General features: G+C 46.4%; 1 protein-coding gene across 1 annotated transcript in view; it reads right to left on the bottom strand.

The window, feature by feature from the left end:
* The window catches only part of LOC311231574 (uncharacterized protein), a 72,708-nt gene that overhangs the window by 22,574 nt on the left and 35,094 nt on the right, over window positions 1-15,040 (bottom strand). The window contains exons 4-9 of the mRNA XM_084318203.1: window positions 14,235-14,528; window positions 13,123-13,915; window positions 12,095-12,574; window positions 10,441-10,453; window positions 6,295-6,423; window positions 4,634-4,681 (exon numbers count right to left, since the gene is read on the bottom strand). Of these exons, the coding sequence (XP_084174329.1) occupies window positions 4,634-4,681; window positions 6,295-6,423; window positions 10,441-10,453; window positions 12,095-12,574; window positions 13,123-13,915; window positions 14,235-14,528 (1,757 nt within the window). The remainder of the gene's footprint in view (window positions 1-4,633; window positions 4,682-6,294; window positions 6,424-10,440; window positions 10,454-12,094; window positions 12,575-13,122; window positions 13,916-14,234; window positions 14,529-15,040) is intronic.

Below are 15,040 nucleotides of genomic sequence, written 5' to 3' on the forward strand. Positions count from 1 at the left end.
TAATGTTGGGTGATTTTCTGATAAATTGTTCTGTAATAAAAAGTCAGATGTTAAAAGGTGTTATAGATAGCATTTTTATGTAGAGTAATCATTTATATTATTTATTTTTTTAGAATACATCCGCAGAGCTTTTAGAAAGGTGAGAATAAAAGCATTGCTTTCCCCCCGAAGAAATTATTGATTCATGAATTTATCATTTAAACATTTTCTGCTGGTCAAGAAAGAATGTTATTGATTGATTAATTGATATATAAAACTTCCCAGCAGGAATACATACATTTAAAAAAAATCATTGAGGTTAAAAACACAATAAAGCCAAAAGGCTTATTTCCATTGTGGATTCTTGCCTCAAAGCCAAAAGGCTTATTTCCATTGTGGATTCTTGCCTCAAAGTCCTCACTGCGGCAGGCGGGACGGATCCGTGTGATCCGCTTTCCAGAATAATTCTTGGCTTGATCTTTATTTCTGAGATTGGCTTAAACTAGGGATGCTTGGTGTATGGAGCTTTCTGGGGGACCCGTTTGCTGCGGAGGGAGAGAGTGTTGCTCTCCGCTTTGGCCCGATGAGGCCCCACTCTCAAACTGTCCATTTTAGTCAAAACCTTTTCAGCCTCTCTCTGGCTACATTTAGTTTGGTTGACTTGGTGTTTTGAGGAGACATGCGTTACCAGGGGTTAGGAGATCACTGGTTAACCAGACCTATGTTCCTCCCCTGGTGTTGGACCGCCAAGAGTCTTAGAACGTTTGGGCGGACCTTCTTGTCCAGCGGCCGTTCCCGTTTCTCTTGTTCGGTCCTTTCCTAGAGAATGCTTTCTAGGTTTTTCCAAAATTACTATAAAAACGTAGGTTACCTTGTGGCTGGTCTGGCGCTGCGGTGGAGGTATGGGAGTCTACTAAGAGAAGGCTGACCGTCCCCCTAAGAGGTCTTGTCTTAGGGTTCAGGCAAAAAAAACGGTGTAAATGTTTTGCCAAAAAGGGGCGTCGTTTATTTCTACTGAAGAATTCTAAGTACCACTTTCTCAGGCAATACAATGCATTTTCACAGGGTAAAAACACAAAGCACAAAGAGTCTCTGTCCCAATTGTTTAGCCGCCTCGGGTGCGGTCGCTGCGTCTTTGTCGTCTCTGTGCGGTCGCTGCGTCTTCTTCTTATCCTCCGTCTGGCTGAGTGACTGTGGTTAACCCAGCTCGACTCCAGGTGTTCTGGGTGCCTTGCGTTGTGGGTTCTGCATAGGGCTTGGTCCTTGAATTCCGTAACCTTGGTTACCGTACTGCGCAGGAGTCTTGGCCTTGGGTTGACCCTGCTTGCGCAGGCTTAAGGTAAGAGTTAAGCGGGAGTTACACAGTGTTTTTGTGCTCGTTTTTATACATTTTTGAATACGTTTCATGTCCCTTTTACACAGAAATGCGTTTTTTGGCGTTTTTTGGTGGATACGGCTGAAACACTAAATTGTGTTTGCGTTTTGGAGAACCCCTAAAAAACGCACCGACAACAGCCGTGTAGTCTGCACGGAGCCGTTGTTGCGAAAACGCCCATGCGCAGTAGATACCATCTGCGTGCCCTTCCGGTGACAACAGTGTGTGTGTGTGTGTGGGTGTGGGTGTGTGTGTTTGGGACATAGCTCCGTGTCCCAAATAGCTTCAGCTACCATGTGTTGTCAAGTTATTGTTATAAGGACCCCAGTCCAAGCTACAACAGTCTGCATTCCCTTAACAATTGTTTGTATTGAGCCGTATTGTATTGTACCCATATGCAATATGTTAAATAAAGTTTACATCCATTCATTCTGCTAGCATTACCGATTGCATGAGCAGCTGGCTAACGTGAGCTATCAGACCATGTTAGCTCAAAGCTCCTCTTTCAACTTAACAAGCATTAAACAAAATGGCCCAGTCATCTATTCACCTTTGTTTAATACACACAGCGTTGTCTCTAATGTTATCTAACTACTGATAGCTCCCGATATCATCAGTTTGGTGCTGGCTAACTAGCGTGAGCTAACGTTAGCTTCTAGCCACAATGCTATACTGTTATAATGGCAAATTCCATTGACGTTAGCATGCAGCTAACAACGTAGCTACCGATCTTTTTTTTAGACTAAACTATCCGCTCTTGGTGGTCACTTGTGTTGATGTTAGTTTTGTTTCATCAACAAATGACAGGCAGAACACACAGTGAATGTATCCGTTTTGTTTATTGCACTTTTATTAGACTTTGCTGAAAAAGAAGTGCTGCATTGGGTAACTAGGCAAAAGATGGTGGCGCCCATAGGCGCCCGCCTGCCTTGTTGACATTTGCTTTGCAGGCACATTCAAGTTCTGATTGGTTGAAATTGCCTTCATGTTTGCCACCTACTGCCACCTACTGCTTTGGCAGTGTACTACATCAGTGTGCTCAGGTGACAAAAACGAAAGTGTGACTCGAGGCTGCCACGTCGCGGCGAAACGCATATGACAATGAAACAAAAATGAAACGAAAGGTGTAACCGCCGCCTTAGAAGCGCAGGCTTGGCCCCTGGGGTTATTCCCCTGCATCTGGGGTCCAGCCGCACAGCACTGCTCAGGTTTTCCTGTGACCAGCACTGGCCGCTTGAAGTCCCTGTGTGGGTATCATCTCACCAATCCTGTTCACTCTGTACACCGACGACTGTAACAGCTCAGACCCTGAGATGCTCTTCATCAAATACTCTGATATGGCAGTCATCGTTGACACCACCAACTCCAATGACCGCATCATTGGAGAAATGAACAGGTTCGCAGAGTGGTGTAAAAACAACTTCCTGGACCTAAACCCCAGCAAAACGAAGGAACTGCTGGTGGACTTCAGACGTGACCCCACAACTCCCCCGGCTCTGGAGATAAATGGCCAGAAAATAGAGTGCGTTGAGGAGTATAAATATCTTGGCACCACCATAGACCATAAGCTCACCTTCAAGACCAACACAGATAACATCCACTCTAAGTGCCAACAGCGACTGTTCTTCCTCAGGAAGATGAGGAAGGTTCAGGTCCGACCATCAATACTGTAGGCTTTCTACAACTCCTTTGTGGAATCGATAATGTCCTTTAACATTACATCATGGTTTGGAGTGATGCGTGCCATCAACCGGAAACCTCTCGACAGGGTCGTTAAGAAACGTACAGTTAAAAAGGCCTCCCAAATAGTTGAGGACAACACACACACCCTTCACACCCATTACAAACTAATGCCCTCAGGCCGTCGATACAGAGCTTCATCATTAAACAAAAGGGGCTTAGGTAGCCTCGTGCCTACCTCCATCAGACTGCTGAACACCTAGTCCCCCCCCCCCCCCAGGACTTTGGACTACTTAAAATAGACTCCCTCTTCCACCTGATGGACATATATCACCTGTACTACTATTATTTATATACATATAGAACTGCTGTAGTTTTAATGTAGTTGGTGTTTTTTTATATAGTGGTATTTTTACTGTAGTTTTAACTATTTTTTTTAATAGTGGTGAATGTCTATGTATTGTGACTGTATGTTTGTCTTTCAACCACTGCACAAATGAAGTTCCGAAAGGAAAATAAAGTAATTTAAAGTAATTTGAAGTCGAGTTGAAGAGAGACTGCCAGGCTTTAAAACTGAGTAAGACCCAGGCCTAGAACCACGCCCTGAGAGGGAGGTTTGCCCTGAGTGGGAGATTCGAAGGGTCAAAGTGGGTATCAAACAAGAGGGAAGACTGTCAGGTTTTAAACTGTGGATACCAAATAGAAGGTAAAGACAACTTTGAACTGTTACAGTAATCCAGAACTATTTTATTGCACTGTAAAAAACTGTGATTTTATAGTATGTCTGAGCTCATAATATCATCATTCATGTCTTTTCTATTCTACTAAAACTGAATCAAACCATAAACAAAAGTGGCCTGTTATTATTTAAAATTTTAATTTCTATGCCCCACTATCCGCTGGGTGCATACTATGACCTTTATCATGTTTTGTAACAGATTACAGAAATTCAAGAAGCCTATTTGAACGTGAGGTTCTGATATGATTTTATCCTACTTTATGCTTTGCTCTTTCTCCTTGTTTTACACTGAATTTATTTCTTACTGATGTAAAGCACTTTGAACTGCAATCCCCTGTATGAAAGGTGCTATACAAATAAAGTTATTATTATTATTATACCCTGACCTCTTCTGTTATCTGTCCCACGAGATCCCCTGCCCCAAGGGCGGGAAACGTCACCATTCCTAACTTGTATAACAATTACACTGTTTACTTTCTGATATTCTTATATTCTTATATTGTTTACACTGCTTATTTTTATCTTTACTATAATTGTATTGCCTATATTTATTTATTTATTTTTGTTTTGATATTCATCAAATATTAGTCAAAAACATGGCAGATTGGAGGCTTAACACCCAAGGACAGACTAACACCTTAGTGATCGTGCAGCATCGTCTGGTAATCTGAAGGTTCCCGGTTAGATTCCTGCTCCTCCCGGGCAGCATGTCGAAGTGTCCTTTAGCAAGACACTTAACCCCTAATTGCTGCCGATGAGCAGGTCGGCACCTTGCATGGTTGCCTCCTCCGTCTGTGTGTGAATGTGAATGGGTGAATGTGAGGAACAAAATTGTAAATATAAATGCACCATTTACCTACCTTTTGGACTGTGATCATCGTCCGGCGCGTCGGCGTAAACCACAGCACCTGAGAAGTTACGCAAGCAGAAAAATAACCTCCGTCAAGCGCCCCCTTCAACAACTATGTCAATGACGCTTCAATAGACCATATTCACACGGCGGCCATTTTCTTATGTCGTACTCTGGTTGGGATACTTTTCCATACCAACCTGAGCATGATACAAGATAGTCTAAACAATCTAAACAACTTGTAAACAATGGTGATGTCTTGTTTCCGGAAGTCTCTAGGGACCAGGCTCTACCTTTGCCTAATAGTCAGGTGCATCCCGAGCGACCCCAGAGTTTTTCCCAACGGAAAGACAGCGGGGTGCCATAATCCCACATCCCGACCCAGCTTTTACGCTAACTGCAGTAGTGGATTAGAGCAGTGAAGACAATATTTCTAGAGCTAATTCCATCATTTACACTCAAAACATGCACATGTTTCTCCCCCCCCCCTATAAGATGACGCTGATGAAATAAAGACTTTCCAGTGACTTTCCAGCATGTTGCTTTGCTAAGCCCTCGAGACCATTACAGGGCAGCACCACGCAATTTAAGTGTTCATTTACATTTAGTCATTTAGCTGACGCTTTTATCCAAAGCGACTTACAAGTTCTGTACGACAAGTCATCAGGAAGGGCACAACTCTATCAGCTGAGTAACAATGTTCATCAAAGTGTGCTACAGTGTAGGTTAGTTTATTAGGACAAGTGCATGACAGTAAGGTTAGTTAGGGTTATATTTATTTATTTTTTAGATAATAGTTGAAGAAGTGCGTCTTTAGTCGACGGCGAAATATTGGACGGGTTTCGGCTGTCCTAGCTGGGGTGGGTAGTTCATTCCACCATTGTGGGGCAAGGACTGAGAATAGGTGACTTCTCTTTGATGACCCTCCCGGAGCTCAGATAGGAGTAGGTCTGAGGCGGCCAGAAGATGCAGAGTGTAGGGGTTCATACATGTTACTATGGTCTAAGGCAGTCCAAAAACATTTCCCTCCCAAAATCCAAAAACTAGTGATAAAACTCAAAACGTGTGATGCCCTCATCTCCATAGACGATGCATTGGGAAAGATGTTGAAGGTGTTGTAACGTGTCTGGCTGTGTGACGTCAACTTGTCAGCATGAAAATAACCGCACCAGGATAGCTTAGCAAATAGCTAATCAGTTGTTGACGTTTTGGGGATTTGGTACATACCCATTTATTATGAACAAAACATAGAAAATCAGGCCTATGACCATACGATGCCTGGTCATACAGCATTCATTCAATGTACATAACTATATCAACAAATGGTTATCACAGACACTAGCCACATCGTTACTAGAGAACTAGACCATTAACGCTGCTATCGGACGGCAGGTGGAACAGGAAGTGAAGTGAGTCACTGGCTCAAGTAAAATCGAATTAAACCCGTTGCTACATCAGGTACAAGCAATAGAGCGCCACTTAGTGACTAAACATGGCACTGCAACTAAATAACAACACAAAAATATAATAGGCACATTAATTGTGACTGTTACAGTGTCATGGGAGAACATCCCAGGGGAACGTTGTGAGGATAGACGGTATTTAGCATTCTAAATGGACCTGTGTGTATTCCCTGTTGGGAAGGTGGAGAACGACGACTAGTCTAAAAACCTGAAAGTATTTTCTTCCTCTGTTTGTTGAGGAGGATGCAGGCGGCAGGCAGGAAGTTCTGGAGGCCCATCGCCAGCAACATCAGTAGCAACGGATTCCTCACCAAGTCCCTCTGGGTGGTCTCCATCACTGTTGGGCAGAAGGAGGGCGTTTTGTTGCGTTGATGATTAGCCCTGCCGGAAGCCTAGTAAGCCCTTTGGCTGACTGGTAGATGTTTTGGCTTTCGATTCGGTTAAAATACAATGGTGCTGTGTCCAAAAAAGGAGAGAGGGGGACTATATTATGTACAAGGCTTATGGTGAATGTCATGGGGTTTAATCCCCTGCCTTATATCTTATATTATACCGCATATTAGGGGTGGACGGTATGGTCTAAAATTTATATCACGGTATAATTTGAAGCATAGACGGTAACGGTATATATCACGGTATCATCGTTTTTGATAATTTTTTTTTTTTTTTTATATAATTTTTTTTTTTTTATATAAAATATATATATTATATAATTAGACTTGTACTTGTATTATCTGCGAGACATCGCCACCACGCAACAAGCTCTACTGTCTGTGTACATTAGTAGCCTCTAGCTACGGCCAGGATTCTCCGGAGCTGCAGCTGGACCTATACTCGAGTAGCCTCGAGCTACGGCCAGGATTCACCGGCGCTGCAGCTGGGCCCTAGTATTGGTATAACGTTAAATCACATTCACAAGCCCTCAGCTCGAATACGCATCGAATCAGTGTTATAAGACATTGATATCAGGAGCTATCTGTAGCTACTGCTAGCCGGATATATAACGTTAATACAACGCCTCAGTGAATTATTTAGTTCAATGGGACATTTCGTTTTGAACGGTGAACTAAGTTGCGTTAACGTGAGCTAACGGCTAACGGAGCTATCATACACGTCTACTCTCTACTAGACTTGATGGAGCGTTTGTTGATGTCAGGAGCTATCGGTAGCTGGCCGACTAGATACCGTTCGGTTAGACAATGCCTCATCATGTATTAAACTAAAAGTGAATAGTTGACTGGGTCATTTTGTAACGGTAGCTAAGCTAACGTTAGCTCAGGGAGACGTCCCGTCCCACTACTACTAGTAGACCCGTGTTTACATGCGTGCGGGAGGGGCTGGCACGCCCACTGCGCGAAGCCTCCTAAATAACTTTTTCCAGTTCGCACATATCTATTATCTATGACTAATTCTATCTATTTTTAGGGGCAAATGCGAGTGAAATAGTCGCGCTGTGGTTACATGACGTCATTGCTATTTTAGAGCTGCACTACCGGTTACACGGTATAGGCAAAATCCATACCGTAGAGCAAATTCATACCGTTTATACCGTATACCGTTTATACCGTCCACCCCTACCGCATATATATATATATATATATATATATATATATATATATATATATATATACACATATCTGTCTGAATATACCTGCATATAATTCTTCTATACTTACACACCTGAATATAACTCTGTATGATAGCATGTGTAATAATGTAATGTGCATGTAAATATATATATAACGTTATATTTATACTTACCGTGTATCTAGCCACATCTGTTTGTACATACCTGCACATAATCCTTTTTGCATATCTGTAGATTCGATATACATCTGTACATATCCCTTACCTACTCGTACTAGAACACTGCTGGCCAGTATGACTACTACTACCATAGTGATCTTGTACCGGATCTCCTCTCTGGTAAACAAGAATACCCTGAAGACTCTGGCAGGAGCACTCATTCAAGGGTACTACGACTATGCTTGCACCTCATGGTACCAAAGCACCTCAAAGGCACTAAAAAACAAATTACAAACATCTCAAAACAAGCTAGTCAGACTACTGCTTGACCTGACTCCTAGAACCCACCTCACCCCTGCCCACTTTGACAACCTAGGATGGCTTAGAGTAGACGACAGAGTACAGCAACTTGCAATGGGCCTGGTCTACAAGATACACTACGCGACCAAGGTACCCATGTACATGTCAAAATACTTCCCAAAGATCAGTGAATACCACGATCACAACACCAGAGGGAGCTCCACAAATCATGTAAAACCCAGATTCGGCTCAAACAAGGGACTAAACACGTTTCGCAATTATGCCACATCAATGTGGAACGCCCTACCTAAAGCTGTAAAGGAATGTGAATCACTACCCACCTTCAAAAACACTCTCAAAAAACACCTACGCGAGACTGCAATTCGAAACTGGCCCCTACAAATGTCTAGGGGTGGGACAATACATCGATCCAGATCGATATATCGATCTATTATCAATAATCAAATAGGATCGACGCAACGTAAAAAGATCGATTCATATTGCGATACTCTTATTTTGAAAATCCCCGCGAGTCATATCCGCCGGCGCCCAGTATTGTGAAACTCCGTGTAGACATTACAGCAGTGTTTGCGTCTGCTGTAAAGCACTACAGAGCGTCTATTTTGCGAGCCGATATAAGTCTGTGCAGTTTTTTCCCCGCAACGGGTCAAATGCATATAACAGGCGTTGCATCGTCGCCATTCCTTTATGCCAACGTCGCGTTAAATATCTAAATGAACGTCGCGTTGGCTGCTTAAAAGCTAAGCAGCTAACCGTGAGAGAGAACAGGAGAGTGAAGAGGGGACTTGGAAGGAGGAGGGGTGGGGGCTGTGGGGGACTGTGTGTGTGTGTGTGTCTGTGTGTGTGTTAAAGCTCAATATATAAAAACAAAAGTGAACAGGAGGTCTATTTGTATTAAAAACAATAGATTGTTTTTCATTTAAATGTCTGGAAGAGCTCAAAAATAAATACATCAATTGATATTTCCGTAGCCTTTTTTTAGTTGATCTAAATGTGACTGATTGTGTTAAATGGGCACATAATATCGCCTCATATCGATCGCAGGCACCTGAATTGAATCGTATCGTATCGTGGCAGACTTTGTGATATCGGCAAATATCGTATCGTTGTCCAAAGAATCGATATCGTATCGTATCGTGATGAAACTGATGATTCCCACCCCTACAAATGTCCTAACCTAGTTGTACAGTAAATTACCAAGTAAGGCTTTGTCAGTATTCCAATGTACAGTGTAAAATGTGTGTGTGTCCCCTACCCAACCCCCCCCCCCCCCCCCCACCTCCAATGTACAGCCCCCACCCACCCACCCAACCCCACCCCACCCACCCAACCTCCTCCAATGTACAGTTTCTACGTCAAATGTATATTATACACTCTTTTTCTGGACACTTTTGTATCACAAACAGTACTGTATTTGCAAATCTGATATGTCATAAATGTATAGATGTAGCAGTACTGTCTATATGTATGTCCTGTATGTCATATATGTTATGATGAATTGAAATGGGGGACCCTGATGTAAACAAGACGAAAGTCTTTCTCTGGTCTGCATCCCCTTAACAATTGTATGTATTGAGCTGTACTGTACTGTACCCATTCTGCAATCTGTTAATAAACTTTTCAATCAATCAATCAATCAACAATTGTATGTATTGAGCTGTACTGTACTGTACCCATTCTGCAATCTGTTAATAAACTTTTCAATCAATCAATCATACCTGTATCACTGTACATAGTAATAGTACAACTCTCTGCTTAGCACTATACTCAGTAGTACTAATATATATATTATACCCAGTTTAATCTCCTATACATTATGTTACTAACTTACTATTGCACTTTACCGTTACATTTGCACTCTGGTTGGATGCCAAACAAATGTTCTAAAAGTAAGATACACACTAGCCATGGACACACAGTCACCACAGTGTACAGTAGCACTCAATTATATTTGAAATAACATCTTGCGGGCATAGAGAATTGCTGATACTTGTGAGGTGGATCATGATCAACTGCATTATTGCACTTAACCCCTAACAGGGTTTGCTTGATACAGCCGTGGTCTTCATTTGTGTTGAGGCTGAAGACAGCGACGTTAGCTTAGGGCCATTTCATTGTTTATCATAGTGTGTCGTGGTAGCCCCGTGACTGCGATCTGCAAGCGGATACCAAAAGCCCCTGGCTTGCAGATCACAGTCACGTAAGGGGCTAAGACGTGTGGCAAGTAAATAACAGAAACACACATTACGAATTTAAAATGTTGTTGTTATGAATTGTTGTAAATTACCGAGTGTTTGGCTCTATGATCTCCCGCACTTGCGATTCTCTCGGGTGGAATCACTCACTGAAACATCTGACCGGAAATACGCATATTTGCACTGAATTATGATCACCACGCCTCTATTTTGATCGCGCCACGCCCACTTTGGGAGGAAAACAGCTCAGGACGTCAGGAGTTAGTGTGTTTGTTCATAAACTACAACTTTAGGACAACACACAAAGATATAAAACACACTGAATACTATCGTTGCCCAGGAATAGTTATTATTACCTCTCTTAGGTTTAGGTCACTTGGAGGTTTATAAGGATAAGCGTAATATTAAATCATTAATGTCCAGGAAGGAAAATTTGGAAATAATCCTGCAGCTGACTGGGGAAATACCAAATAGGCATGCCTGAAAACGGATCAAACATAACGTTAGTTACCACAATGGTGTGAACGTACACATGTGGCCAGTGTTGGAAAGTAACTGCTTGACTTGATGATACACTAACAAAACAAACCTTTAAAAAAAATATAAGCGTTTTGTTTTTATACAGGCCAATACGATGAAAAAGTACACGCAACCAGAACTGGGAGATTCCAAGGTGTTTTCTAGAGGGGAGACCCAGGCTGTACCAAATGCGAGTAAATAGGGGGTTTAAGCAGTTAGAAAGGTATAGGCTTTTAGTACCATAAACAATGTTTGTTGTTAGTATTTATATATGTCAGTATAGATGTAGGAATTATCTGAAGTATTATTTATCCATGGGAATAATGTCTGTCTGTATGTATTGATTGATTGTTTAGTAACTGTGGTGTGTCTCTTTAGGAGCTTCCAGTACAAAGCCTGGGATAGAAGCTCCTCAGTGCTGCATTGCTGACTTGCTTGAGGCAAGAGCTAGGGCCCAATAGCTAAGGGTCTAGCTTTTTGTTTATTTCAAAAGTTAAGTTTCCTTATGATGTTTGATGAGCCTTGTTTGTTTTTCTTCTATTTTCTTTTTGGAAACACATTCTATGTATCCAATTTCTGCACATTTTCGAGTGGTGAAAGTATTACACCAGCTGATGACAACTGCCTCTGTGATTATTTCTTTCACCACAAGGCCAAAATAATAATACTGGGTTTGAATTGCAGATTTATTTATAGTAAATTACACTGCATATTATTATGGACACAAACACTGCAATGCGGTGATTATATTGTTTATGTTGAGCCTCTGAGCAACTCTGTGCAGCCCCATACACTGTCCAGGGTAAGTGGCATGTTTTTCAATAGCATTTCAGCAAGAGTGAATCCTTTCAAAGTAATTTCACTTGGTCATCATAGTAGGGTTGAGAGGTGTACCGCATTCTAAGGTATACCGTCATGGAGTGATGCAAATGTATGCGTTTTTTGGAATACTATGATTAACGATATACTGTAGCGCTGAGAAGAAGGAGTCGGAGGCGGTGTCTCGAAGCTAAACCTAATTCCTTTATTCATCAGCGTAACAACAAATCGACGTAGTCGTATCGACAGTAAAATAAGAATGCCGGTGGCAGGAAGTGCCACCCTATAAATCGTCCGGGGGGAACTACCATTCCCAACGAGTTCCGTGTGAATTATGTACAGTCACTACACAAGCCCCCCCAGAATTCACCCATAGTCAAAATCCCCCCGGCGTGGGGGAACAATTGCCCGGCCTCTGCGTGTGCGGAAAGCCGGGGGCGGGGAGGGCGGAGTGGCACAAGCGCCCGCGCCGTTCACGACACCCGGGGGCACGAAACGGCCTCGGCGAGCGCGGAAAACCGGGGGCGGAGAGGGGAAAGCGTCGCAAGCGCCCGTACCCTCACCGACACCCGGGGGCGCTGGCATCGGTGAGGCCGCCGGTGGCTCCGTGGGCGGTGGCACCCGGGGCAACGGCGGACGACCCCTGCGGGGGGGAAGGGCCAACTCCAAAGGCTGTGAAACGTCTATGTGAGCGGGCTTGATCCTGTCTATCGACATGGTCTCCGTCCTACCGCCCATGTCGACCATGAGGTCCTTGTTACCGTGTCGCAGGACCCTAAACGGGCCATCGTAAGGGGGGCGTAGGGGCCCCCGGTGCGCATCGTGGCGAACAAAAACATACTCCGCCGTGTGCAGGCTGCGCGGCACCCGGGAAACGGGGGCACCATGCTGCGACGTGGGAATCGGGCGCGGGCCACGTCGGAAGAAGACGTCGAGGCGAGGGGAACGGCTTCCGGCCATCGGGTGGTCCTGTCCACCATAGTGAACAGGTAGGTAAACCCGTGAGAGGAAGGAAGCGGGCCCACGAGGTCAACATTGACGTGGTCGAACCTCCTCTCGGGAACCACGAATGTCACAAGCGGGGCCTTGGTATGTCGGTGCACTTTAGCCCGTTGGCAGGACACACACGCGTCGACCCAGGCCATCACGTCTTTCTTGAGCCCTCGCCACACAAACTTCTGTGACACCAACCTGCTCGAAGGCTTCCTACCGGGGTGAGACAGGTCGTGCACAGCCTCGAAAGCCCGCCTGCGCCAGCCTATAGGGACCAGCGGCCGGGGTTGCCCGGTGGAGAGGTCACAGAGCAGGGACGCGCCCGAGCCGCCAATCGCGACGTCTCTGAGGCGCAGACTGGTATCCGCTGTCCTGAGGGCCTGGATGTCGTGGTCGGAGGCCTGTTCCGAGCCCATGGCGACGTAGTCGAGGCCCAGTTGCACAGCTCCGATGACGACCCTGGATAGGCAGTCTGCGACCACGTTGGCTTTCCCGGCGATATGCCGTATGTCTGTCGTGTACTCGGAAATGTACGAGAGCTGGCGCTGTTGTCGCGCGGACCACGGTTCAGCCACCTTGGACATGGAGAACGTGAGGGGTTTGTGGTCGACGAAGGCCGTAAACTCCCGGCCCTCCAGCATGAAACGAAAATGGCGCACCGCCAACCAGAGACCTAGGAGCTCTCTGTCAAATGCGCTGTACTTGCGCTCCCTGGGGGTCAGTTGACGGCTGAAAAACGCCAGCGGTTGCCAGGCGCCGTCAACGTATTGCTCATGCACTGCGCCCACCGCGTAGTCTGACGCGTCGGTGGTAATGGCGACCGGGGCCCCCGGTGACGGGTGAGCCAACATGGCTGCACCCGCCAGGGCCGCCTTGGTGGCCGCGAAGGCTGTCGTCCTCTCGGCCGTCCAGTCGACCGGCTGGTTGGGGGACTTGTCCTTCAGCGCCTCGTAAAGCGGCCGCATGGTGTGGGCCGCCCGGGGGATGAACCGGTGATAAAACGCCACCATCCCGAGAAATTCCCTGAGCGCCCGGGCCGTCGGGGGTCGTGGGAAAGCGGAAACGGCCTCCACTTTCGACGGGAGGGGGGCGGCCCCCCTCCTGTCGATGAGGTGTCCGAGGAACCGTATGGAGGTCAACCCGAACTGACACTTAGCCGGGTTGATGATTAGGCCGTTTTGGCCCAGCCTCGTAAAGAGGCATCGTAGGTGCTCCAGGTGCTCCTCGGCCGAGGAGCTGGCGACGAGGATGTCGTCCAGGTAGACAAAAATAAACGGCATGTCTCTTGAGCGTCGAGTCCATTAGCCTCTGGAAAGACTGCGCCGCGTTCTTCAGTCCGAACGGCATCCGTAGGAACTCAAATAGACCGAAGGGTGTTACCACCGCCGTCTTCGGGACGTCCAAGGGGTGTACCGGCACTTGGTGGTAACCGCGTACCAGGTCTACCTTCGAAAAGAACAGCTTACCCGCCAGGTGCCCTGAGAAGTCCTGGATGTGGGGGACCGGGTAGCGGTCTGGCGTGGTAGCGTCGTTGAGGCGTCTGTAGTCCCCGCACGGTCTCCATCCCCCGTCCGGTTTGGGCACGATGTGCAGCGGCGAGGCCCAGGGGCTGTCCGAGCGTCGGACAATCCCCAACTTCTCCATGTTGGCGAACTCTGACCTAGCGACTGCTAGTCTGTCAGGGTTGAGCCGGCGGGCCCTAGCGTACACGGGAGCTCCTTGAGTCTCTATGTGATGCTCGACCCCGTGTTTGGTGGTCGCGGCCGAGAACGTAGGCTGTGTCAAGCCGGGAAACTCCCGCAGTAGGCGTTGGTACACGTCACCTTCTGCGAGCGAGCTGGCCAGCCCGCTGTATACCACTTCATTGCGCACACAAGTCAAGGAAGCGTACGTCTGGGCGTCTACCAGGCGGCCGTGCCTCACGTCCACGAGGAGCCCATGTGCGCAGAGGAAATCCCCCCCGAGTAGTGGGAACGAGACGTCGGCCGTGACAAACTCCCACGTGAACCGCTGTCCCCCGAAACACAACTCCACGGTCCTCGTGCCGTAGGTGCGGATCGGGTTACCGTTGGCGGTCGTCAGTCGCGGACCCCCCCCCCCGCCGGCGGTGTCCACCACCGTCGCCGGTAGGACGCTCCTCTGTGCTCCGGTGTCGCAGAGGAATTCTCGACCAGAGAGTGTGTCCTTAATGAAGAGTAGCCTGTTCGACGTACCTGCGCTCACGGCCGCTACTGGGCGCAGGTGTTGGCGTTTCCCGCCCTGACAAAAGTACAAGGCGGGCGGCACTTCGTTGCTTTCGCGCCGAAGCGTGCATGGAAATAACACAGGCCTGTGTCCTTATTGCCGTCGGCCGCGGCGCCC

The sequence above is a fragment of the Notolepis coatsorum genome (genome assembly GCF_963971535.1).
Source record: "Notolepis coatsorum genome assembly, chromosome: 7".
NCBI lineage: Eukaryota > Metazoa > Chordata > Actinopteri > Aulopiformes > Paralepididae > Notolepis > Notolepis coatsorum.